General features: G+C 35.9%; 1 protein-coding gene across 7 annotated transcripts; it reads right to left on the bottom strand.

Moving 5' to 3' along the window:
* Nucleotides 1–15,178: 15,178 nt before the first annotated feature.
* LOC100261184 (adenylate isopentenyltransferase 3, chloroplastic) lies at nt 15,179–22,021 on the bottom strand. 7 transcript variants are annotated; one of them, XM_059739690.1, is made up of 5 exons: nt 21,751–22,021; nt 20,341–21,645; nt 19,781–19,868; nt 17,074–17,219; nt 15,179–15,430 (listed from the first exon to the last, which is right to left on the bottom strand). In XM_059739690.1, exon 2 carries the CDS (start codon nt 21,623–21,625, stop codon nt 20,693–20,695), a length of 933 nt encoding a protein of 310 aa, XP_059595673.1. In that variant the 5' UTR covers nt 21,626–21,645; nt 21,751–22,021; the 3' UTR covers nt 15,179–15,430; nt 17,074–17,219; nt 19,781–19,868; nt 20,341–20,692. The 7 variants fall into 7 exon arrangements, with proteins under 7 accessions (XP_059595673.1, XP_059595667.1, XP_059595669.1 ...); XM_059739684.1 differs by having other exon boundaries at nt 19,781–21,645; XM_059739686.1 differs by having other exon boundaries at nt 17,074–17,187; nt 19,781–21,645.
* Between the last annotated feature and the right edge of the window lie 5,386 nt (nt 22,022–27,407).

Raw genomic sequence — 27,407 nt, 5'->3', positions numbered from 1 at the left:
CCTTGAGCATATCATAAAATTTGGTTTGAAGTAATCTAAGTCTTCTTATAATTTTCAGGTTCCAATTAGATGCATTAAACATGTGTAACATATTTAATATAACCAATATTTTCTTAAGTAATTAAACACTTTTTTCTATAAATTTACTTGATTATTAATGAATACATACATATACAGTATTGATATAGTTTGATAGATATTTTAAAATAGTATTAGAATGGCGTTTCTCTTTCCCAATTAACAAATTTATCAAATATATACACACACATATAATACTCATTATAATATCTTTTATGAAACTATATTTATTTATTTGAATTTAGTAGCTCTTCAACTCCTTGGTTATGTATAAACTTTATATCACCATCTCAAAGTCAAGTCATTTATAATTATTTCTATCTAACCTTTTCCATTACGATAACTTTATAAGATAATGATTTATTAGAAGAATTTACATGCCTTTGTTGATAGGATAGTTTTTTTTGTTTTTTTTATTCAAAGAATCTCGCTTCTGTCACTGAAACTTTCCAATCATTTATGTTTAGTGGTCCCATAATTCCCTATTCATTGGTATTTCATATGACCAATCATTTTACAAATGAGTTAATTTCATTTACATCCTTCGAGATTTTATGTAAATTCATTTAGTCACCAATGATTTCAAATTTCATTAATTAGTACCCCTATAGATGTAATTTGTGTATCAAATTTATTTTTCAAAAGAAGATTAGGTAAAAATATCTTAGCCATATGTATTTAACAATTCTCTAAAAATAAATTTCACATGATAAAAAATAAATTATATAGATAGAATACATATACAGGAGTTCTAACTAATGAAATTTAAAACAAATTGTAGTTTTGTGCATTTACACTATATATTAGAGGGTGTGGCTAAAATTAACCCTTTAGGTATGTGTGTTTAACAAAATTTTTGTTTTTTATTTTTCATTTAATGTTTGCATTTTATAATAAACATTGAAAGGGAATTGTTTTTCCATATGTTAACAAAAAAAGATTTGAATACCTCTAAAATGAAATATTGTCATATTTGTAGCTAGCATATTTGTAGTTGTGGTGTTAGAAGCTAATCATTTTCTTGAATGCCTCTAAGATATTGGAAATATTGTCATAATTTTGGACATTTTTACTACACTTAATAAAGAATATCATTAATTTAACATATATAGTGTTCACTTAGAATAGGAAGGTTCAAAAAGTAAATCCTAAGAAATTATCTAGAATATAAATTTAATTACAAATATTTTAAGGTAACATTTTCTATATGTCTGTATTATCATCCAAAATGCCAAACAATTTAATAAAGCTCCAATTGATTTTAGTTTACAAAAACATCCCCAAAGGTCTAGACCATGGTAGCATTCAATATTCAATAACATGCATTAATTGATTTTTTAAACTAACAGAAAGGTACTAAAAAATCATTAATATATATATATATATATATATATATATATATATATATATATATATGTTTCAAATGTCTATTTTACGAGAAAAATAAAGACAAGGTCATAAGGCATACGAATCAATTTTAAAAATAATCAAACATTTCGGCTTTTCAAAATTAGGGCAGTACAATGAGTATAAAAAAGGAAAATTATTTCTTTCAATTGGAAAACTATTTTTAATATTTTATGTATTAAAATCAATTTCAAGAAGTCTAGAATTAAGGGAAAATATCATATCAAATTTACAAAGTTATCTAGTAATTTATTTTTATAAAATATTTCGGGTGTCCAGAACAGGGTAAAAACAAAACCCTTAAAAGACTCATTTATATCTTCTATTTTAGAATTGCTTTTTAACTCAAACAAAGGTTTAAATTCATTTTCAAGATGTCTACAATATCATACTATCACTGAAAAAAATTTAAAACATCATAAGTAGGTCAAATTGAATTTTCATTTTAGAGATGCAATAAATTGAATAAGCTAACGATAAAAGGTTTTTGAAAAATGATTTTCACGTAGGGTTTTACCAAATCCCCAATTAATATACACAAATCTAGCCTAGAATGTTCTTATTTATTTGGGACCACAAGTTTGGATTCATTTTCCACTCAAAACTAGATTTTCATTGAAAACAAAATGGTACAAACTTGAAAACATGAAAACAATAAATATGATATGAACTAAATCTATTAACTAAAATTCTAGTAAACATACATAAATAATATTTATGGACCAAATACTAAGATTAACGAGCTTAGAAAACATGTAAACAATATCATGGGATTGATTAAATTAATTAACTTAAACTCTAACCGACTACAAAATAAATATTGATGAATTACACCTAAAGATTGAAGAATTGAAAATTAACATGCAAACAAAAAATACGAGATTAACTAAATTAATTAATTAAAACTCTAAAAACCTACAAAATAAATATTAACGGATTAGAGATTAAAAATTAATAAACTTGGAATACGAGAATTATAAAATGAGATTAATTAAACTAAACAACCTTAACTTTAAAACAATTACACACTAAAAATAAAGTGAATCAAAATAGCAAAGCTTACAATTTTGCAACTTACCTTAGCATGCATGTTGACTTTTCTTAAAAAACAAAACAAAAAGAATCCCCCCTATAGCCCACCATGTGCATGTTGTGCACAAAGTGACCACTTGTTTCCTATTTTCCTATGCATCATGGATATATATGCAAGTTGTGCTTTTTGTGTGCAGTTAGAATGTCGTCCAAAGCCATTCGTGACCGTGTAGCATGGAGAATGGCGACTATGGTTTGTCTTCAAAGCGGGTTGTCACTTTTGTAGGCTGTTTTAGAGTGTGTTATGTATGGAGGGCCTGATTGTGCATGGCAAAAAAAGCTTCAATGGGTAGCGTGATGGATCTTTCACCCTTCCCAAGTAGACTGTGTTCTTCAAGGATATGAATGACAACCCATGTGTAATCTTTTTTTGTGCACCATCCTCTCAGGAAATCTATCATCCCCCTTCCTTGACATTGCATTTTGAAATCCCTTTAAGAATCCACCAAAATTCTCTTATTTGTGCATGTAAGAGCCCTCTCCATAGTGGTAACCCATATTTTCCTTTTCTCTCAAACGTTGAACGATCCCTCATTCCAAGGAAAATGCTTAACCTTCTTTATCCATGGCTCCTATTATTGGAGCTGAGAATTTCTTGAGCAATGGTTCTCTTCTCACCGAGCGCTCCTTTATCCCCTCCACACAAGGCTCGCCTAGTTTTACCTCGGGATCACATCCTCCAATGATTAAGTTGGCTTGGGTTTTCTAAAAAAGGTAATATTTTTTTTTTCTTCCCATTTTTCTTGCCAATTGCATTCATATACCTTCTAGCTAGCAATAGGCGTGAAGATCACAGGAGTACTTTTTGGCCACTTCAAGTGGTTACTACCTCAAGTGTTAACTACCTCCAATACTCCTCGTGGGCTATTATCTCTCGTTATATTTCCCACTTTACTTGTTGGGCTATTTAAGTTAGATGGGCCATTAGGCTAGTTGGGCTTTTAATCCTGACCCAAACTAGCTCGACTCAGCGGATAGTTTTTTGGGTAAGCTCATTATCCCCATTTACAAGGGTTCCCACAATTGCCCCCAATTTTTTGTTGACCTTTGGCTGAGGTCAAACAGAAAATTCTTTTTCATTTTAAGCAAGAACATATTTTCCATGATTTTCTAGACTTTCCAATTTTTGTATTGGATGCATTTACCAACGTACACTCCAATCGCCTTTAAGGGTTTCTATTGCCCCCTAGTGGTGACACGTATACCATGCTTTTTCAAATTTCAAAAGGTATGATATCCTACCTTTTGGAGTCTCAATAACATCGTTACCACACTACGACATTCTTGTTTTTTCCTCTTCCATTTGCATCAAGCTGTTAATCCTACATTATCGGTGTTCAAGTGAGAAAAAACCCATCTCTTTCATCATCTTTATATAGTAATTTCGGCTTTTGTTCTATCAGCTTCAGTCACATTCTTGTTTTCCTAGATAAAGAGTTCTCTTCTTCATTTGATCCCTCTAACTCTGCACAAAAGTGCACTCAGAAACCTCTTTCTAGGATTTCCATCACCCTTCATTTTCCTGCTAGTAGTGCGAACCCTTACAGAATGTCAAAGCAATATGATGGTTATACGAAAAGGAAAATATCCTAGAAGGGTTCCTCGTTGAATAACACAGCTCGCGCTTCAATTTGTATTGTGGATGATTTTTCCACTGATGAATTCAAAAGGGATTTCAATATACCATACAATGTTAATATCCAACTACTGTGTGGCACCACACCCTTTCCAACTGATACACACAAGAAACACTCCATGTGCTCCACTAGGGAGAAATTCCATGTCGGGCTACGCTTACCTTTGCCTTCATTAGTGAGAGAGTTTATGCACTATACACAGATTTTGCCTTCATTTTTCCATTCAAACTCAATCTACATTCTCATGGTTTTCTCTATTTTAAGTCGGTTATTCAATCTCAAGTTGTCCTTGTTTGAGATTCTTTTCATTTGCATTATTAAGCTAAACAAATGGGGGAAATTCCTCTTTGCTACTTGTAGAAGGTAGTTGCAACTGATCACAAACTTGCTAGATTCTAGGAAAGGCTAGGCCATTAGACACGTAATTATTTCTAGAGGATGGGAATTTTCAACTCTAATACCCCTTAAATCATACCCTTAAACTGTCCAATAAGCGCCCTAATACCACTTTTTGTTTTTTTTTAATAGTTGTCTAATATCGCTTCTGGACAGTTGAAAACTACCGAGGACACCTAGTAGAGTGGGTGGAAAAACCTTCCTGGGAACAGCTTACCAAGCTATTCAACATTGATTTCAAGCAAATAAGCTTTTCTCTTTTACTTACTGAGACCAATCTTCAAAGTGTGCTCTCGGACCAGGACCTTTTCACCCCTCAAATTTTTCCAAGGATTGCTCCTAGCAACCTAATCCCCGGGTGCATTTTGTTCCAAAAGACTTTAAAGTAGACAAACCTTCTAGCTCTTTTGACACTAGCACGGAAGTTACTAGGGAGAACGAGCAATCTATCCCGCCAACAACTACTCGGTAAACTACTTGACCTAGTCCCTCTGTCACAATTCCACTCTCTTCGCCCAAGCATACTCCTTTTGTCTGGGCTCAACTTCTATTGCCCTAACAAACTTGCCACTACTGGTATCGGATAGCAATTTTATTGAACGAAACGAGTCAACTCCTTTGATTGCAAAGAACATGGATGACATAGAAGGTGAAGCCACTGACATATTTAGCCAGGTTAGAGAGAAAAAAAAAATATTAGAGGTCAGCCCATCTAAGACCACCCAACAAGCTTATGGCATGCTTCAAAAGAGGTCGGCTACACAAAGTGCTTTACTGGATACTACTCCACAAGCGGTCCCTCACAGCAAGATTACTGTTCTTGACCTACGCCCAAGGGGGAATTTGCACCCTCATAAGACTGGTCCCATTTCAATTGAGAAGGTAGAGGAAATCCTAAACTGGTATTCCTCATTTACCACTGTTGATCCTTCTTTATCAAATATGGGTGTTCTTTTCCCTACTACTGAGTAGATCACTATGAAGGTTCCTAGCCAACCAGACTTGAACTTAATTGCAAGTGTTCCCATTGGGGCTCCTACTCAAGTTGTTCAAACGATAGCTGCTATCTAAGGACTAGATGAAGATCAAATTACCAAAATAGTACTAAAGCAAATCGAGTGTGTTTTTTATATTCTTCCTTAAAATTCTTCAATATATTTAATGATATCACATTTATGTACCAAGGGGTTGTTGTAGTTAGAGACTTGAAACGTTGGCTTCAATCTGCCAATAAGAAGTTGGAGGCTACCAATAGACTTAGGCAGTATGTTGTTAAGTTCATGGCCAAGCAAGAGAACATTGAGATGAAGTTGGCTTCAGCTAAGTCGCACATGCTTGAACTTGGGAACTTCAATAAAGTCCTTTAGGCCTCAATCCAAACTCTTTAGATCGAGTGTGGTGGCTTGAAAAAGGATCAAAGAAGGAAGGTAGAGGAGATAGAATGGCTCCATCTTTAAATTAACCAGTCCTAGCCTACATTAAAAGCTCAAAATACAAAGTTAACTACTAAGTACACTGAGTAGGTGGAGAAAATGTATCGGTATGCATACCAACATTACAAGCAAAAGCATGCTATCATTGAAAAATTTGATACTGATGAGGACTTTGTCATTGAAAATGAAGGTTTTGCCCTTGAAACCTCACCATTGGGTGCTGGTAGGGTCGGCAAGAAAGTGAGGTCGGTTGCTACAAATGGGGATATGACAAGAAAGTGAGGTCCTTGACTTGTAGTTGTCACAGCTTTGACCTCTTATTGTAATACACCATAGCTTAATTGCGATAAGCTTCCATCCGAATCAGAGCTACCTCCCTCAACTCATCAGCCCAATCCAGACTAGCTTCGATCTCTTGATTTCTTGTTGGTTCCTAGGTTGTTCGCAACGTTGGCATTCCTATTTCAGGTGGGATAACAGCTTCCATACCATAAGCTAGGTGGGAAGGAGTCTCCCCAATTAGGCGTTGTCACGTGGTTCGATGTGCCCACAATACTCTGGGCAACTCTTCCACCCAACACATGTCGGCTCCTTGTAGCATTTTCTTCAACACATCAAGCAGGGACTTATTCATTACTTCCACTTGCCCATTAACCTGTGGGTAGAATGGTGAGGAATACAGGTTCTTGATCCCCAACTCAACACAAATTTTTTTGTAATTATAGTTATCGAACTGTGGCTTATTATCTAAGATTATCACTTGTGGTATCCCAAAATGAAAAATTTTGCTCTTTCATAAAAACCTTGTCACGTCCTTATCTTTTATTGTTATGAAAGCCTCTACCTAGACCCACTTTGTAAAGTAGTCAATTGCCACCAGCTAAAATTTCTTTTGGGTAGGGGCTATTGGGAAAGGACCCATTATATCTATTATCCACTAAGCAAAAGGCCAAGGACTAACTAAAGGAGTCAGGGACTTCGATGGTAGCCAGGCAATGTGTGCATATTGTTGACAACTATCACACGTTTGTGCTAACTCCTAGGAGTCCTTATGCATGGAGGGCTACCCTTATGTGTAGGCTTGATGAGCAAGTGTCCAGCCGCCAAGGTGGTTCCTGCACACTCCTTTGTGCAATTCTAAAAGGACATACTTCACTTTTTCTAGGGTCCAAACGCCTTAAATATGGCCCACTATAAGACCTTCTGTATAATTAACCCCCGATCATGCTATATCATGCAAACTTAATCCTGATCCAATGTGCTAGAAGTTCATCCTTTAGTAGCTTTCCTGTTTCCAAATACTTGATGATCGGTTCCATCCAATTTCCATGGATATCATAAACTTGATTCACTTGTTCTCTTTCTAGGATTGATGGGCCATCTTGGTAATAAATCGACAGAATAGTTGTTTGCATCACAACTAAGGAAGCTACTAATCTAACTAACACATTTGCTTGAACATTCTTTTCCATTGTGATCTAAGTCACCTTCCACTCATTAAATTTCTAAAGCTAGATTTTCACTTTCTAAAGGTACTTTACCATTATTTCATCCATTGCTTCGTAATCTCCTTGCACCTAGTTCACCACTAACTGTAAGTCACTCCGTATATCAAGGTGGTTAGCCTGAACTAACAGCACCAGGCTTACCCCAACAAGCAAAGCTTCATACTTGACCTCATTGTTTGAAGCGTGGAAACCTAGCTAAACTGCCTACTCCAAACATTTTCTTATGGGGGATTATAAGACAATTCCTATTCCTGCACTTGCACCACAGGACGCTCCATCAACATAGAGAATCCACCACTCCATTACCTTCTGGTCGAAGCAATCTACAAGATCAGGCCACTCAGCAATAAAATCTGCCAGGACTTATCCTTTTAATGATAGGCAGGGTAAATACCGCACACCAAATTCACTTAACTCCACGACCCATTTTATCAGCCACCCAAATAACTTAGCCATGTGCAATATAGCCCAAAGAGGAACATCGGATAAGACATTGACTTGGCATGCCTGAAAATAAGGGCACAAGTTCTTTGATGCCATTCGTAGTGCCAATGCCATCTTTTCTAGCAGGATGTAGTTATAATCGACCAACAGCATTGCCTTACTAACATAGTGAATTGGTAACCAACTCTCATCAAGGCTCAACTTAAGCAAAATTGCACTGACTACCAACTTTGATGCTGCAAGGTACATGTACAACGGATCTCCCAGTTGAGGACTTTTTAAAATTAGGGGTGAGATCAAATAGATTTTTATGACTAAGAACGCTTTCTCTCACTTAGCAATCCACTCAAAGGCCTTGGCTTTCTTTATCACATTAAAGAAAGGCTTCAGATGTCAATGTACTAGGAAATAAAATGGGCTAGTGCAGCCACCTTTCCTGTTAAATGTTGCACATCCTTTTTACTTTGAGAATATGGTAGTTCTTGTATTGCCTTTATTTGAGCAGAATTTATTTCAATTCCTCTCCCTGTGACCAAAAAACCCAAGAACTTGCCAACAGACACCCCAAAGGCACACTTAGCAAGATTCAATTTCAACCAAAAGTGTTGTAGCAGGTCAAAAGCTTGTTGCAAATCTGCACAGTGATCCTCCTATTTCTTGCTTTTTACAAGTATGTCATCTATATAGACTTCTGTCATTTTGCCTAGCATTGGATAAAATATTTTTGTCATCGGCCACTGATAAGTGGCCCCTACATTTTTAAAGCCAAAAGGCATTACATTATAACAGAAAGTCCAAATGGGGCTATGAATGTTGTCTTTTCAGAATTAGGAGGGTACATATGAATTTGGTTATAACTAGAAAAAACATCCATAAACGACAACATCTTATGCCCCGAAGTGGCATAAACAATTTGATCAATGCGTGGCAGGGGAAACTATCCTTTGGGCATGCCTCATTCAAGTTAGTAAAGTATATGCAGACCCTCCATTTGCCTTCCTTTTCAGCAGAACTACCACATTGGCTAGCCAATTCGGGTAGTAAACCTCGCGAATGAATCCCGCATCGAGCAATCGAGATACTTTAAGCTGAATTATCTATTGCCTCTCTAAATTAAGCCTTCTTACTTTTTGCTGGATAGACTTCAATCTCGAACAGATCCTGAGTTTATGACTCATCACTTCGGGGGATATTCTTAGCATGTCAGAAAGTTCCCAAGCAAAGACTTCGATGTTTAGATTTAGTTGGTTTACCAGTTACTGCCTTTCCTGCTCTGTCAACATAGTACTGACATAGGTAACCTTCTTCAGTCCCCTTTTTTATATTTCTACACAAACTAGTGGGTCAACAACTAGGGACTCTCGATCACCTTTGTCCTTCCGTAATTACTATTTTTGTTGGGAATCACTATCAATGCAGGTATTTTCAACTTCCTCTCCCACAAGCAATACATTTACCTAATAGCACTATCTAGCTGCTAGTTGGCTCCCAAATAAGTCCATTTGGCCCTCTTTAGTAAGGAAGTTGACTTTCTGGTGATAAGTTGAGTGGTAGCCTTCATTTTGTGAATCCATGCTCGTCCTAGTATGGAATTGTATGGTAAAGGGTCTGGCACGACTAAAAAACGAATGTTCAGGGTTGTAGGCCCGACTTTAACTAGAAAAATTATCTCTCCCAACGTCCACGTTGTTGATCCATTAAAACCTATTAGTACTCGGCCCGGGTTTCCCAAAGTGGAGATTGAGATGCTCATCTACTTACAAGCTGAGATGTGGAGCAAAGCAACTGAACCTCTTAGGTCAATAAGTACCTGACAGACTTAGAACCCGACAATTTTTAGTTACAAAACAAGGAAATCTTCATGTGGGACTATTATTCGTGTGAAATCTTAGGTGTTAAATGTGACAGCCCCATCTATAGGCTCCATTGTCCTTGGTACAAAAGAGTAATGCTCCGTACCAATCTTCTCCACATCGCTTGCTTCTTTAATCATTACTCGACGACGACACTTTGATTCCTAATGCTAATCAATTGGTTCTCCTTGAATGACATGAATAACTAGTGGTGCTCCCCCTGACAGGATCATGCCAGTAGCGGCCTACTCAATACTCCCAGTAATCGGTTGTTCACTCTTCTTAACATACAGAGAGAGCAAACCGACCCTTACCATGTCTTCCACCAAATAGTGAAGGTGTCGACACTCATTAGTGGTGCGTCCATGCTCTTTATGGTATTCTCAATGTCGGGTTTTGTCCCGCTATGCTAAGTTACCCCTAAGAGCAAAGGGTCACTTGAAGTTGGGTAGGCCAATCATAATTGGAAGAAATTATCCACATGTCAGATTGAGCGAGATCCATTGTCGGGGTGGTCTTTGGCCTTTTTCACCCCTGTATGGCTTCTTGCCTTGTGAGGGGTTCCCCAAGCCCTGACATTTATTCCCTGTATCTTTTTTTACCTATACCACTTGCGTTGATACTAAGATGAGACTTGTTACAGCCTGCAAGTCGTCTTCCAACATAGCATACTTGTTGGCCCTTCTAAACAATTCATCTATCGTCTCTGGTGGCTTCTTGGAGAGAGACTCAAAAAATAGGGTCCCTGACCCAATGCTACACTTGAAGGCTTGTAGCAAAGCATCTATACTACATGTTTCTACTTAGAGCATTGCTTAGTCGAACATGTGCATGAACTGGCGTAAAGTCTCACTTTCTATCTTCTTCAAATTCTGAAGACTGCTAATATTGAACTTTTGCCTTGCTAAGCACAAATAATGAGCTACAAAGACTTTTGACATCTCCCTAAAGGAGTGAATGAAATTAGGGGGAAGGCAGTAGAACTAGGCTAGGGCAGTGCCTTAAAGACTAGTTGGGAAGACTTTGCATAGAAGCTCATCATTGTTGATATCAAGCATCATCATTTGCTGATAATGCATCAAATGATCAAACAAGTCATACGTTCCATCATACTTGACGAACTTAGGAATGGTATACCCACTTAGGGGTTCATACATCAAAATATGTTAGGTGAATGGTGTTGTCATCATATCATTTAGGCGAAAAGTTGTGGCTCCTGGAGGCAACTTGTTTAGTCACCCATGTGGGAGCTAAACTACCGAAGTTTCGATGTTTTGATCCTTCTTCTCGTTCTCGCCGGCCCGGCATGTTACCTTCCATGAGCACGAGTTCTTCTACTCCCCCTTATTTTAGTAGGCGCGCCTATTGGATCAGCATCTTCTGGATCTTCTTCACCAGTGGTTTTTCCTGCGCCTTCCGTGCATCAGGGGAGTCAGAATCCCAAGGGAATCAGGATAGGGGTTGAGCCAACTCTCCCGCAACCTCCATGCGAGACAACCTCATTTTTTGTCGACTGACATGATTTGAATATACTAGGGATTGGGGTCCCCGTTGAAAGGTAATGTCTACCTCATCAACGCCTTCAATGACTAGTATTCTCAAAATCCTGAGGTCATATGGGCGGTGTCCCCCATGCGAGCTTAAAATAGTGTAGGGAATTTGACCAAAGGGAACTGCATGATCTAAAGGTTCCACCACATCATTATTATCCTAATGGTGCAAGTGATCAAGAGTACTTGTTAACTGATGCTGCACTTGAATGTGAGCACGCTAATCTTCAAGTTGTGTCTGCACCAAGGCATTAGCTTACCTTAGCAACTCTGTCTAGGCAAGAATGGATTCAATTCTTCTCTCTTGCTCTGCTTGATGCCTTTTGAAATCCTCAAGAATAATCTTCAGCACGACGGCCCTCCAAGGAGCTATTGTACAAGTTGAATCTCGTGGTTGACTATCTCCTTTTGCGAAGCTTCCAACTCTAAACAAAAACGGGGGTCTACTTTCACCTCAAAGTAAAAATGTTACTTTAATTTAGAACTTTCCCACATATGGCGCCACTTATTGGAACTGAGGATTTCTTAAGCAATAGTCCTCTTCTCGCTACGTGCTTCCTTATACCTACCACACAAGGCTCGCTCAGTTTTACCCCGGGATCACCTCCTCTGATGATTAAGTTAGCTGGGGTTTTCTAGAAAAGGTAATTTTTTTTCCCTATTGTTCTTGTTAGTTGCAGTCATATACCTTTCAGTTACCGATAGGCGTGGAGATCACAGGAGAACTTTTTGGCCACTTCAAGCGGTTACCGTCTCAAGTGTTAACTACCTCAATTACTCCTCGTGGGTTGTTCTCCCACGTTCTATTTCCCACTTTACCTATTGGGTTATTTAAGTTAGCTGGGCTATTAAGCTAGTTGGGCTTTTAATCTTGGCCCAAATTGGCCTAACTAAATAGATAGTTTTTTGGGTAAGCCCATTATCCCCATTTACGGGGGTGCCCACACCTATGTCGTCCAAATACTAGCCCCTGAAATTCCACCCTAACATGCTCAAAATCCTCCAAAATGTGAACCCAACTTCTTCCCAAAACGTGCTCCAAAAGTCCTCCCTTTGACTGATCTTTGTTCCTTCCAAAAAGCATACCAAATCTTTCCCCCAAAATCAGCTTAATTTTTCTTTCCAGAACACTTCTCCATACTTCCCAAAAAAAATCCCATGAATATCTCCCCCACACATCCAAGCTTGTAGTTGACTATTCTTTTTGCACAAAGGTAAGCCTAGTTGACCCATTTGTCTTGGAATTTTCCCATAAATACTCAGCCCCGTCACTGCCCAAAGACTTGCACTATGGGTTGAGCTTTGAGGAAAATTATTTAATTGATAAGAGTCTAAGAAAATAAGTATGCCAACCATAGTCTCTATACTTATACTATAGTAGTGCTTATATCCCCAACTACAAACCCCATGAAAACCCCACTTTCCGTTACCGTTTTCTTCGTTTCTCCCACCCTTTAATCATCTATTTCGATTTTCTCATCTCTAATACTACACAAGGATGAAAATATCGATAATCACAGATATACCGGTACTTCAATTTTACAATTATATTGGATATATCAAAGATATATCGGCCGATATTTTGGAAAAAAACTATCAATAGGCCTAAAATTGATCAAAATTTATAAAAATATAAGAAAAACTTCATAAAAAAATGTAATTAGAAGTATAATAGATATTTTAAAATTGTTTTATTAAAGAATTTGATATATGTATAATATAATTGATCATATTTGATAATAATATCGTATACATCGATAAAAATATGAATTTTATAAGTATACATTTATTATTAAATTATATCAAATATTATTTCATAATAATATTATAATATTTCATTATTATATGTCTAATTTTAAAATATATATTAATATTAAAATTATGATCCATTTAATTCAATTGTATTAAATGATATAAAATAAATTGTGATATATGTACAATTTTTTAATATTTAATTAATATATTAATGATATTAAAAACACTATGAAAAAAATTATCATGATAATTTTTATATTTTTGGTAATTAATTAAAAGAAACTTTTGCATTTAATTGTAAAATAATTATAATTAATTTGTTCTCTAAAATATTATTTTAATATTTTCTTTATATGATGACTTTGAATATATATGTTTAGTGCAATAAATTTAACAAGGGGCAAACTTGTCCAAGTGGTAAAGTGAGCTAAAGGTCAAAAAATTGCCTAGTATTGTAGTGGAGGCACTATAGCGCGTTTGACCGCCATTGACCCGTTGACCATTCGATATATCGAAAAATATTGACAATTTTCCTCGAACTTTTGCTAGAACGATATTTCTTCACATAATATTGTTTTTATAGCCTTTGATACATGATATATCAGTAATATATCCCGATATTTTCATCCATGATAATACAAGGGTGAGTTTCCCAAAAGATTATAGATATCTATATATACATATATGTATGTTTGATTGAATTTTTGGCTTGATATCTTATGATACTTTTCTTGTCAAACAAACAGGTTTCATTATGCAAATTTCCATGCTTACAATAAGTTTAGAGAAGGCATCACTATATCATATAGTTGCATAATAGTTTGACCGCCGTTGGGCGTGGCTATAGGTGGTGTGGCAATATCAATGTTTTCAGAACCGGACAGGTGATCGAACCAGAAAAGTTACCGGTTCACGATTCACTAGTCGGACCAGCGGTCGAACCGCTATTGAACCGGTGACGTCATAAATATATAATTTATATATTATTAAAATTAAAAATAATTATAAAAATTTTAAAATATATATGAATAAATTTAAAATCAATAATATTATCAAATTAAATCATATTAATATTTTTAATTTTGTTAAATGAAATATGTAAAATATTTAAATGTGAATATATTAAAAATGAAAATTTAAACTAATTTTATCATTTTTAAAAATATTATATTATTTTTATTTAACATTACAAAAAAAAATTAAAATCTAATATATATTATTTTGTTTAGCATATTAACTAACAAAAGCTGTGTAGCCGAGTGGTGCCTTGGATGCCTTCCGAATTTGGGGTCCAAGGTTCAATTCCTCTTGGCTGTGGGACTTGTTATTATTTTTTTCATTGATTAGGTTGGTTAGGAATCCCACATCGGATTCTAAGAGAAATGAGGTTGCAAAGGGTGCCTATAAATTCTATCCACATTGAAGGCCAATGCATTGCCTCATTGGGTGGGCTCAAGACTAAGCCCACAATATGGTTGAGTGGGGTTTGGGCTTTGTCATGATGAGACAAGGTCCAGAATGGGCATTTGCCAAAACTTTTTTATGCAAGGGAGCCTTTAAAATGGAGGTTCAAATTGAACCGTTCGATTCGATTAGAACCGTCCGGTTTGACCGAGTCACCGATCTGACCGCCGATTTCGGCGGTTCGTGGCCGGTTTAAATCTTAAACGGTTCAATAGGCAGTCCGGACCGAAATTGTGACCGGTCGACGGTTGAACTAGTTGGACCGGCCGGTCCGGTTTTTAAAACATTGGGCAATATCCTATAATAGTGGTCAACAATATTTTCATCTTATAGATACAGCTGCAGCCATTGGTGACCGTGACTAAAAGTCTCCTAACTAAAACAGTGGCAATAATTTTTGGCTGGACTATAGTGAGGATATGGACATGGCTTCCAGTTGACCGCGACATTAGGCATATTAGCATCATGTGCATATGACTGATTAAAATTCCAATTGTGATTTTTTTTTCCCTTTTTTCAGCTATTCTTTATATATATTTTTTCAAATATAAAATTTCATTATTGTGGATGAATAATGTTTGATATTCTCATTAGGAAAAATTAAGAATCCAAACAAACATATACAATGTCCAATTGTCTTTATCCCGACCATTCCTTTCACATCAAGTCTCATCCATGAAATCAACACCAAAACCAACAAATAAAAAGCAGATATTGAAATCATTAGGACATGCCCAGCCACTTGGAGAACATCATCTAGTACAAACCCTCGCCTGTAGCCTTTCCAGCAGCCTTAGTGGGAGCCTCCTCTTCCTGAGAAATTAAATATTTAAGAAAAAACCAAATTAAGAGCTATGAAGATTCTACATTTTTCTTTTTAAAGTCAAATTAGACCTCATGCACTGGTATCTAGTGGTATTAGTTGAATTTATGATTCAAAGAAAAAAAAAAGGAAAAAAAATTATGAACTAAATTATATATATAAATATATATCTATGTAAAGTTGAATTTATGCAATGATTCACAAAATAGAGAATCGAGTTCATAGCTCCAAACAACATTGTTCATCATAGAAGTTTGTCCCAAAGACGATTCATCATAAATGAGGACCCTAAGCCCCTTAGGAAAACCCTTCCACTTCTGTAAATCATTGGCAGTGCAAACCATAGCGGTTTGGCATTTGTGTGCAGTATATATATATATAAAGAGAGAGAGAGAGAGAGAGCTTCAATGTTGAAATCTTTGTCACTAGCTTCTCCATATATATCTTTAACATGAATAGGTAACTCACAAGCTGTAGAGTATAAATATTCCTACTTGGAGATCTGATAGAACAATAGTCAATCAGACAAATAGATGTGTAGAAGCTTAGTCAAAATAATTTTTCTCTAAACTACTTTAAAATTGATTTAGGAATAAAGGTTTGGCCCACACTTCTCAGAGCCTTTTTGGTTGTTATTACTCGGGTTTCAACAAATATAAGAGTTCAATGAAAGCATGCTTATGGTATTCAATAGAGCCAAGAGTTGTCAAGAAAATCTATGAGTCCTTGTATAGAAAGCTAGGTCCTGATAATCTAGAGGCTGAAGTAAACCACCATTTTTTATCATTCTTGAAATCAAAAACCAACTCCATCTAAATGACTTATATCAAGCCAATTGTGTCTATGGCTACAACAATAATTTCACTTTGAACACATCTATAAAACCACTCTTCGGTTATTTTTGTATGTATGAAGTTCAAGCAAAGCATCTGGAGATAATGATGCATTAATCACAAAGCATAGAGAATAATCTAGAGCCAATTGTTTTGAGAAATAAATTTTTGGACAGTTCCAAGGAGATGCTAGTGTTCGACCTATTCCTAGACTCATCTTGGCAATGGAAAAAGATGACAACTTAATTATATTTGCTGCCACCTGCATTGACTTCTCACAGAGGGAATGGTAACTGTTGCTTCTGGGATTGTTTTTCATGGCTACTTTCACCAGTTTACAAGAATATGTCATATTATCATGAAATAATCCTACAAGGAGATGATTTCTCTGGGATGACTACCTAATCCAAAACAAGTATGAATTCATTGTCTACTGTAATGTCATAGAAAACGACATAAGACAGATGGACATTCCCAACTCTCAACAAAGATGTCACTCCTTAAAGTTGATAACTAAATATATAAAATTCCTACATCTCCTTGAACATTCCAACTGCTAATTCAAATAAGGAAATATTCATATATAAAATCTTCACTTTTAATCTAACAAAGAAATAAACAAATAAATAAGTGTTCCATATGATAATTTTATTTCTTAGCTAAGGCAATAAAAATAAATAAAGAAGCAAGTCTCATCATTTCTTTATGATTAAAGAAGTCCAGACTGATAGTTTATTAGCCAAAAGAATCGACTATAATCATCTATGTGGAAGTATGAAAAAATAAAATAGAAAAAATACCTCTGTATTCTGTTTTACCAATGAAAGGTTGAGGAGTGAGCAACAATCACTAGTAACTCCAAACACCTCCGAGCTCTATCTTGTTAAATCGCAGATGACCCCCAAAAAATCAATCTTCAGGAAGAAAGTAATGAGCTCCAAAAAATCTATAAATTTAACCTCAAAATGAAAATATTATTAGTTGAAGTTTCACTATCAGACCATAAGCTGTAAACCACTATTTGATATTCCAAAAGTACAAATCTTGTCCAAATCAACTATAGATACTTGCAACATCAGAAAAGAGATGATCAACAGAAGATGAAGAAACATAATGAATGAAAACTCTCTTAAAGGAAGCCTATTTTCCCAATGCCTACTTGGTCAAGACATTAAAAAAATCCAGTAGAATAAATTAGAGCAATTCATTCATCAACCAAATAATAATAAGCATGTCCAAGCCCATGGTTATTTAAGTTGGGATTCGTTCTTGTATCAAGTAACAAATGATGCTAACAAAGGGTGGTTCAAATTTCATTTTTCACTCAAATAAGCCAAACAGAGGCCAAAGAGGAATATAATGACTCTTTCACTAGAGATTAAAAATTTGGGGAAAAGGTTTTGAAGAAAAAGACTTAGTTCCAAGGGCTCTTCCTCACTGGTCTCCGACATAGATGAGTCGACTCAAATTCATGAGAACTCACTTATCTGAATGTCCTATTCCTTTCTTAAATAATTCAGGCTTGCTAGAATCAATATATTTGCAAGCCATTGTCGCAATTTATAAGACTTTGGTAGCTTCAACCCTGTACCAAAGGGCTTGCTGCTCATGAAATCATAAAAAACTACAAACTAGTTATGGGTTCTAATCTTTATCAGAATTTAATTAAGTAAAAGGTCTGTCTATCATAATGGTTTTCTATGCTCATCAATTCTACAAACTAGTTGCAATAATTTCAAAAAACTATTGAAAAGGGAAAGCATACAATTTGAATACAATGTCAAATAAAATACATAAAAATAAATAATTAGTTCCATCTACATGTCAGTAATCTCCAAGTGCAACACAACTAGAACATGCAAGCACAGAATACCAATGTTGAAAATCTAAATGAAGTACCCGAGACATGAATTTATATAAAGATTTCCCGTGTAGCTGTGAATCAGGAGATGATAAAAATATGTAAATAAGGTAAATTCCCTAAAGGCTCTATTTGGTTGCCAACAAATCAAGAGGAAAAAGGAAAATTGAAGTCATATACTTTGAACAATATAGATGGGGGTCCAATTTTTCTCCAAATTTCAGTGAGAACAAAAATGTATAGTTTGGAATTTTCCTTCCTTTCCCCCAATTTCTTAGCAACCAATTGAGCAGAATATCAAACCAATAAACAACACATCAGACTATCTTTTCTGTAAAAAAAACAAAGAAAAAGAAAAGAAAATTGAAATCTCTAACTCAAATGTGATCCAAGCATTCATTTATCTTTCTTTTCCTCCCTTCTCTCAACAACCAAACGAAAGCTAGATTTCAATATAGCTCCAGAGAATGGAATAGAAAAACAATAGCACACCTAAATGGGTGACATTATGGTTCAGAAAGCAATAACAACAATGATACAAATTATATTATGGTACAAAATAATTAAGGTTTGTTAGACATAATAGCTAGTTGTCAGCAATATGTGAGAAACTTCAACAAGCTATAGTGTTACTTATTCAAGCAATCAGCCTATTTTGTGGTAGAATAACAAATAATGACTAATTTTGTATGGGAATAAATGGTTATCTTGATTTAGTAGAAAATGAATAGAACAACAAATTAAACACTGATAACTATCGGAATCAACCAAAGCAAGAGAGCAATGCAGCCAAATCACTCAGATTCTATCAAGTAATTGGAATCCAACCCAATGGCATCACAGTGTAGAATGCCCCTGCTTGAAGACAACATTAACAGTGCAATAACATGACACTCAACTTGGATCTTAAATATAAAGAGATTATTGAATTTCGAGTTCAGTATATCAAACAGAGAGGGCAGGCCAACACATATTATAAGATTTAAGGAACCAAATATAGGGAATTGAATAAACAGAGGTGATTAGATTTAACATCATTAGAGATGCCGAGTCAGGGTTTTAGCATCTTGTTTACCTAAGAAACCATTCAGTGAGTATGAAAGCATCTGGTTCTCTTGATTTCAAAAGGAACAAGCAAGAAAAGTACTTCCAAACAATAATCAAACCATACCCACAAACAAAACAAATTGTAACACAAGCACATCATATTTCAACTATATTAATTTTTTTCAAGGCAAATAAATTTCTTAAAAAGCCCCTCACATCAACAATACTTACAAAGTTTGCAAACTTTTGAATAGGAGCTTTGGACATCTGGGTTGTCTCAACAAAACTAATAATCTGGCTCAAAACTATGTTAGATTCTACCTTGGTGGCTTGTATGTGAAGGGCGATATAAATTCATTGTTCCTTCTGTCATTCTAGACCAATTAAATAAAAACCCATATGCAATCAAGTAAAATGCAGCTTTGTTAGCTGAGTAAGACAAAGTCCAAACTTTTTTTTTTTTCTTTGGGGGAACAATTTTCATAGAAACAAAACAAGACCAAACAAAAAATTTAAAACCAAACAATTTTGAATCAATTAGAAAATGCTAGAAAACAATCCAACCAAAACAGAACTCATAAGAATTCGATTCAATTTACCTGTTGTACGGAGTGCAAAGCTCTCCATTGAAAGGCATAGAGGCACATAAACGGTACCCTCAGAAACTAAACTCAGTTTATCCACTCTCTGCAACAGAAAAACGGTTAATTCCACTTGTTGAAATCGAACCGAATGTGAAAATCTAACCTTCTTTGAAACCACAGCCTCAGAGGACGGCATGGTGACCCAATCAATCTCCATGCAATGAGAATGCCTTCCAGCAATGGCCGAAGAAAAGGAAAATAAGTAAACCACAACCAGAAATTAAAATCTTTCACAACCAAATGAAACATCCAAAGTGTCCATGGATTTTGAAAAGCTCTTACTCCAGAGAGACCCTAAACAATTCAAAACCTAAAAATTAAAATCCGAAAACTCCTGAACTCCAAAAATTCTAAATCCTTCCTTTTCCCATGGTTTCTCAGCAACCAGAAAAATCCCCTAAGCTTTCAGACGAAGCTTCACTTAGAAAGATCTAGGAAGATCCATGAATCCAACCTCTACAAAAATAAAAAATAAAAAATAAAAAATAAAAAGTAAAAAGAAAAATATTCAGAACCTTGAAAAGCGTTCTCCTACGAAAAGGCATCGTACGAAAAGGCGTTGTATGCCCACACTTATAAACTTTTAGACCGAATATTATTTTTAGGTGCAAATTTTCTGGCCCAACTAAAAATTCCTGTAACCATATGCCTTTATTCTTGTAGTGTTATGTGCAACCAAACATAGCCTCTACTCCGTATGGCCCCGGAGGCCTCACCATGGATGTCTCCAGCCATCGGTGGCCTAAGGAGAAGGTGGTGGTAATAATGGGGGCGACCGGCACGGGGAAGTCGCGGCTCTCCATCAACTTCGCCACCAGGTTTCCCTCATAGATTGTGAACTCGGACAAAATGCAAGTCTACGAAGGACTAGACATCGTCACCAACAAGATCACAGAGGAGGAGCAGCGCGGCGTTCCTCACCATCTCTTCGGTGGCGACTCTGGTGGCGCCCACACTGTAGAGGAATTGCGCCACCATCATGGTGCTCGGCCTCGCCACCAGCTTCTCCCATGCTTCATCAGCCTCTCTATCGTGCTTTAGGAACACTTCAGTGGCGTCCAGCCGGTGAATCTTCCATTTCCGGAGGTTCTTGAGCCGATGAATCCCCTCCAATTGGCGACAGGCAAGCTTGCATGTGTTAGCCTTGATCTCATGCACCGCCTCCTGCAAAACCTTAGCTCGAGCTTCTTCGTCCAGGAAACCCGTTGGGAAATATAGATCGAGCTCCGGAACCCCAATAGCTCTCCTTATCCCCCTCGTGTAGTCTGCATTTGGATAGAACAGTTGTTCAACTTCTTCCACCATTCCATTCCCGACCATCTTGTCGACCCGTTTGGAGACGAATGAGTGAAGGACCGGCCGGGAGACGTCCACCCAGAGGAAGCAGCACTCGTATCGGGCATCAATGTATGAATTGGAGCCCCCAACGATGATTGGGAGGCGCCTTCCACCGAGGATGGATTCAATGGAGAGTGAGGCCATGTCCCGAAAATCGGATGCAGTGAAATCCACATTAGGATGCGCTATCCCGAGGTGATGGTGAGGAGCGCCGGGCTGCTCCTCCTCTGTGATCTTGTTGGTGATGATGTCTAGTCCTTCGTAGACTTGCATTTTGTGCGAGTTCACAATCTCTGCGGGAAACCTGGTGGCGGGGTCGATGGAGAGCCGCGACTTCCCTGTACCGGTCGCCCCCATTACAACCGCCACCTTCTCCTTGAGCCACCGATGGCTGGAGACAGCCATGGTGAGCCCTCCGGGAGGCATACTGAGTAGAGGCTGTGTTTGCTTGCACATAAGCATGGAAATTTCAATAATGAAACCTGTTTGTTTGACAAGAAAAATATCATGACATATCAAACCAAAAATCCAATCGAACATGCATGTATGTGTATATATATATATATATAATCTCTTTGGAAACTCACCCTTGAAGAATCAGAGATGCAGCAACCGGAATAGATGATTAAAGGGTGGGAGAAACGAAGAAAAGGGTAATGGAAAGTGGGCTTTTCGTGGGGCTGGGGATAATAAGCAGTACTTTTCTCAAAGCTCAACCCACATTATGAGTCTTTGGGCAGTGATGGGGCTGAGTATTTATGGGCATATTTCAAAGGGGTAAGAACTAGGCTTGCCTCTCTCTGGAACAAGAATCGTAAACTACAAGCTTGGATGCGTGGGGAAAAAAATATCCTGACTCTCCTTTTTTTTTTTTTTTTTTTCTTTTTTTTATAAAGGTAAATATAGCTTGCATTAGAAGTCTCTAGAAGCGACGAAGACAGTAAATACGAAGTATATAATCAGAATGCCGAAAAAACTACACAAAAAAGACAAAAAAAATTCCCCTGCATAAAGTCATTCTATAGAGCCAATATAAAAGTCTACTATAGAGTTGTCGGCCACCTCACGACAAAATTACCCTTATGAATGGAATCTTAAGTAGGGAGCTTAGGCTTAGCCCGCCCGCCTACCAATCAAAGAGGCTGAGAGTAGTAATGTCCAAAAAGGGATATTTCTGGGTCCACTGACAAGTGATATATCTAAGGTCCACGTCATAGCCATGATTTCTATGGACATGATCATCTCAACTTGTTTGTTGAGAAAGAGATCTACTGCTTACACTAATTTTGGCAAGCAATGATTATGTTTATACGGGGTCTTTTAGCTGATATGGGGTCTCGTAAATCTGTCCTAGAAGAACATACAGGAAGAGCTTTTTTTTTTCTTATTCTTGGATTTGGATTGGCTTTTGTGGGTTTTTTGTTTTCACACAACTCATCCAAAATCCCCCCATTATCAAATTTGAACCCCAAGCCAAACAACTTTGTGTCTAAAACCTTAGGACCAGCTCACCACCTCTTTTTCCTTCATACCCACCATCTTTAGCTTCACTCATCACCAAGCCCACTTCTCTCACTTCCTCCACCTCTCATTTCATATCCGACCTAACTCCATCTCTCCTACCCAACATGGACCCTTGAGCACCACCCATTTGGTCCATAGCTCCAACCAATCCAAACCACCTCTCCACTGCCACTGGCACCGACCCATGTGAAAGAAAATGCAGAAACATGGCTTCATTGCTGCGTGTGGCAACTATCAATTTGGAGAGGTTCAACGGGTTTGTTTGGTGTGTAGAGGATCATGACTTGCACAGTTCGAATCATTTGCATATGGGAGCGGATAAGACTGGGTATGGGATGACCAAAGTTGGCAAGCTTTTGGAACGTGAATTTGAGAAGAGCAAACACTATTCACTGAACTGTATTGTGTAGATGTTCCAGACGAAATAAGTCTAATGCCTAATTTTGACTGTTCATTTCGGTCCGAGAATAATAGAGGGAGCTGAGAACGGACACATCCTCAGAGTGGGTTCAACTGGGCACTCGATTGAGCTTAGTAGAGGGACTTGAAACATTTGTTTGTGATGGATTTAAATTTCTAGGGATGTGGAAATCCTTCTAGTGGTGCAACCCCAAACCTATGAGAGACAACCCGAATATGAATCAAGGGTAAACAGTGAGGCAAATGGTTCTCCTTTCTATCACGACATCAGGTTAGTGGCAATGTGCACTTTGTCGAAATTTGAATGGAAGCAATAGAGTGCATGGCTCAGGAAGTAAAGAACTCTAATGATGATGCAAACTGTGGCTTCTCATGAAATTGAAAATAAAAAAAATGATTAGAGATTGAGAAGTGAAAAAAGAAAAGATGAGCATGCAGAGCTGAAATTGGAGTCAAATCAATGAAAGATGTCGTTGTGGAAATTAGAAGTTGGGTGGGATCTTGGATTTCTTTAATACAAACAATGACAGGTCAAGTCACCAACTCACCACCAACAATGCAGTCCCACCTTTAGCAGCCCTCGGCCCCACTCCACTTTTTTGTGGGTCAGTTTTTTTTTTTAAATTCATGTCCTCATTTTCTTAATTCCTCATTTGTACTTTCAAACATTAATATTCAAAACTTCTGTCTCGAATAATTTTAATTTCATTTTAATTTTTAAATAATTTTAAGCACATAAATTTTCTTTCTTCAGTAAGGTTTTAGGTCACCAAAAATCCATTTTAATAAACTAGCTGTCATTTTCTTTTCAACAAGCTCATTTCACAAATTTTTTTTGATTTTCAACATTTTTTTTCAATTTTTCACGTTTTTAATAAACATGAATAAAATTCCATAATTCCAAAAATAATGGAATTTATGAAATTAATTTATGTAAAATCAATTGGGCATTGGTGGGACCCAACATTTGTGATTGATATTGATTGACTTATGTCCTACTTTGACATGCATGCAATTATTTTATACTTGAATTAACCTTGTTTCCATGATAACACATTATTATTTGCTACTATGATATACTCTCACTCCCACTTTGTTTATTTATTCTCCATGCATGATTTGCTTCTAGTGTATGATTATTCCTTAGTATCTTTTGATTTCCTTATCAATTGTCACACTTGTCTTACCTTATTTAGTAGATACCCATTTTTAGGGGGCTTAAAGGGGTGCGACGACTCATCGTCATACCTTCCCAATATGTAACCTGATCCCTAGACCCAAATTTGGTTTTTATAGACCGCCTTAGATTTACCAAGGGTCCCGTCCGGCCAGCCCGTTGATTGGTCAACGGGCTCAGTGGCCCACCCCGGACTGGGCCATGGGCCTTACTCCTTTGGCCCGGCCCGGCCCGTTGGAGACCCTTGTAACACAATATAATAATATATTACACAATTATATTTTATTACAACATATATGCCAATAAACTATATGTGTTTACCTTCAAATATAATATAAAATATTGTATAAGTTCAAATTAGAAGTTTTAAACTCCATCAAACATACAATATATTAAAAAATTGGGTTGGACACCATGTCGAATGGTGAGAGAAGTAAAATGGGTCTCGAGTCTTGTTGAAATCATAAAAGACTCTTGGTATCATCATTTCTGAGAGGTAAACTACATTGATGTAAAAAAGTTATATGAAACGTAAATAAAATAATTAAATAAGATAAATGCCAAGATTCTTCAAATTATGTTTCAACATCCTAATTTTATGATATAATGAGCCAAACTATTAAATAATTAAAAATGATTAATAATTAAATTTATTGCATTTATATTTTCAAGAATACAACCTTGCCTGTGAGCAAATCCACTTCTTAGGACTTCTTGGTGACAACAAAAAAGTACTTTAGAGTAATATCAATTCACTGGTTTGAGCAAGACGAACCAACTAGGTTTCTTTTTTCAACAAGAGGAAGTGAAGCTGAACTTCGAATCTATTAGAAAGCAAACCTTCCCTCACCACACCTCGACCCAAAAGTTCTCAAATAAGTTGGTTTCAGTTTGAGTATGTCATGCCAATTCGCTTGAAAGCCCTACAAGAACCCTTCTATGAAGAAGCAATTTCAAGTCTCAATTCATCTTCCCAAAAGTTTATCTTACTTTAGGCTAGAAGAGCAAGCAACTTAGCAAAATAAGTAGTATGATGACCTAAAAAGAAAGTCGACTTTGAATACTCCCCCACAAGCAGCAGGTCCCTTGGCAAGTGAGGAGGTTACGTATGTAATATTTCTAAAATTGTGATTACAAATAAGGCACCAAATTAGGGAGCTATATTATTCATTTTAGTTTATATGAATTCATTTCTTTTTATTTGCATTCTTTATACAATAATATAAAAGTCTCCAATTTCTAATAAAAGTAAATATAATTCTTTTTGAATTATTTTTTGAAATTAAGGTTATTAAAACATTTTCCTTGATAAGAATTTCTTACTTGTAGTAATAACTTGTCCTAATGAACAAAACTTCAAAATGGTATGTGTGAACCCCGCATTTCGGCTCATGCAATTTCCATTCGATGGTGAGCTCGATTTTTATTCGAAAATGATTTTATTTATTAAAAAAATATGACTTGGAGTCGCTACTTATTTTTGTTTTATTTTTAAAAGGGTAAACAAAATAAGAAAGAAAACCTTAAGTATGACTCCTTATTTTGGAAAATGTGGTCTGTGAAAAACCAGATCAGGCTCGAGGGTTAGGTTACTTATCGGGAAGGTACGGTAAAAACCGTAGCACCCCTCTAAACCCCTAAAATCAATTGGGCATTGGTGGGGCCCAACATTTGTGATTGATATTGATTGACTTATGTCCTACTTTGACATGCATGCAATTATTTTATATTTGAATTAACCTTGTTTCCATGATAGCATATTATTATTTGCTGCTATGATACACTCTCACTCCCACTTTGTTTATTTATTCTCCATGCATGATTTGCTTTCAGTGTATGATTATTCCTTAGTATCCATTGATTTCCTTATCCATTGTCACACTTGTCTTACCTTATTTAGTAGATACCCATTTTTAGGGGGCTTAAAGGGGTGCGACGACTCATCGTCATACCTTTCCAATATGTAACCTGATCCCTATACCCAAATTTGGTTTTTATAGACGGCCTTTTCCTTTTAGGAGTCATACTTAGATTTTTCTTTCTTATTTTATTTTCCCTTTAAAAAAAATAAAACAAAAATAAGTGGCGATTTCAAGTATTTTCTAAAAATAAAAATTTTCACAAATAAAAAGCGAATCGTGCCATCGAGTGGGAACACATTACGAGAAATGCGAGGTCCACACCTTATTTATTTAATCATATATAATAATTGATAAATATGTTACACAATTATAATAATTTATTACAACATATGTGTCATTAAATTATATATGTTTAAAATGAAATATAACATAATATCATTAAAGTGACAAATTATAGTTGTGTAATAATTATACAAGTATAAATTATAGTTAAAAAATTTTAACTCCATCAAACTAATAGAATCTCTATTATAATAATTAGAGTGGACACCATGGTGACTACTGTTAGGCTTGGGCCAAATTTTAAAAATGGGCCTTGGGCTGCCCTTGGGTTGCCCTTGGGCCTAGGTTAGGGCCATCTCTTGGTATAATCATTTTGAAGAAGTATGTTGTTGCGTAAAAATAAAAAAATAAAAAAATAAAAAAAAACAAAAAAAAAAACACTATACTAAATATAAAATAAATAAAAACATCAACTAAAAAAACTTTGAAAGGTAATCCTTAAATTTGTTGGATATATAATTTGACTAATGAATAAATAATTGCAACATACACAATACAATAATATATTACACAATTATATTTTATTACAACATATATGCCAATAAACTATATGTGTTTAATTTCAAATATAATATAAGATCATTAAAGTGAAAAATTGTAGGCGTATAAAATATTTATACAAGTAAAAGTAAGTTATATTGTATAAGTTCAAATTAGAAGTTTTAAACTCCATCAAACATACAATATATTAAAAATTGGGTTGGACACCATGTTGATAGGTGAGAGAAGTAAAATGGGTCTCGAGTCTTGTTGAAATCATAAAAGACTCTTGGTGTCATCATTTCTGACAGAGAGGTAAGCTACATTGATGTAAAAAAGTTATATGAAACGTAAATAAAATAATTAAATAAGATAAATGCCAAGATTCTTCAAATTATGTTTCAACATCCTAATTTTATGATATAATGAGCCAAACTGT

The sequence above is a fragment of the Vitis vinifera genome, chromosome 9 (genome assembly GCF_030704535.1).
Source record: "Vitis vinifera cultivar Pinot Noir 40024 chromosome 9, ASM3070453v1".
Classification (NCBI taxonomy): Eukaryota; Viridiplantae; Streptophyta; class Magnoliopsida; order Vitales; family Vitaceae; genus Vitis; species Vitis vinifera.
Note: the sequence above shows the minus strand (reverse complement) of the source record. Positions and strands in the feature narration are given on the sequence as shown.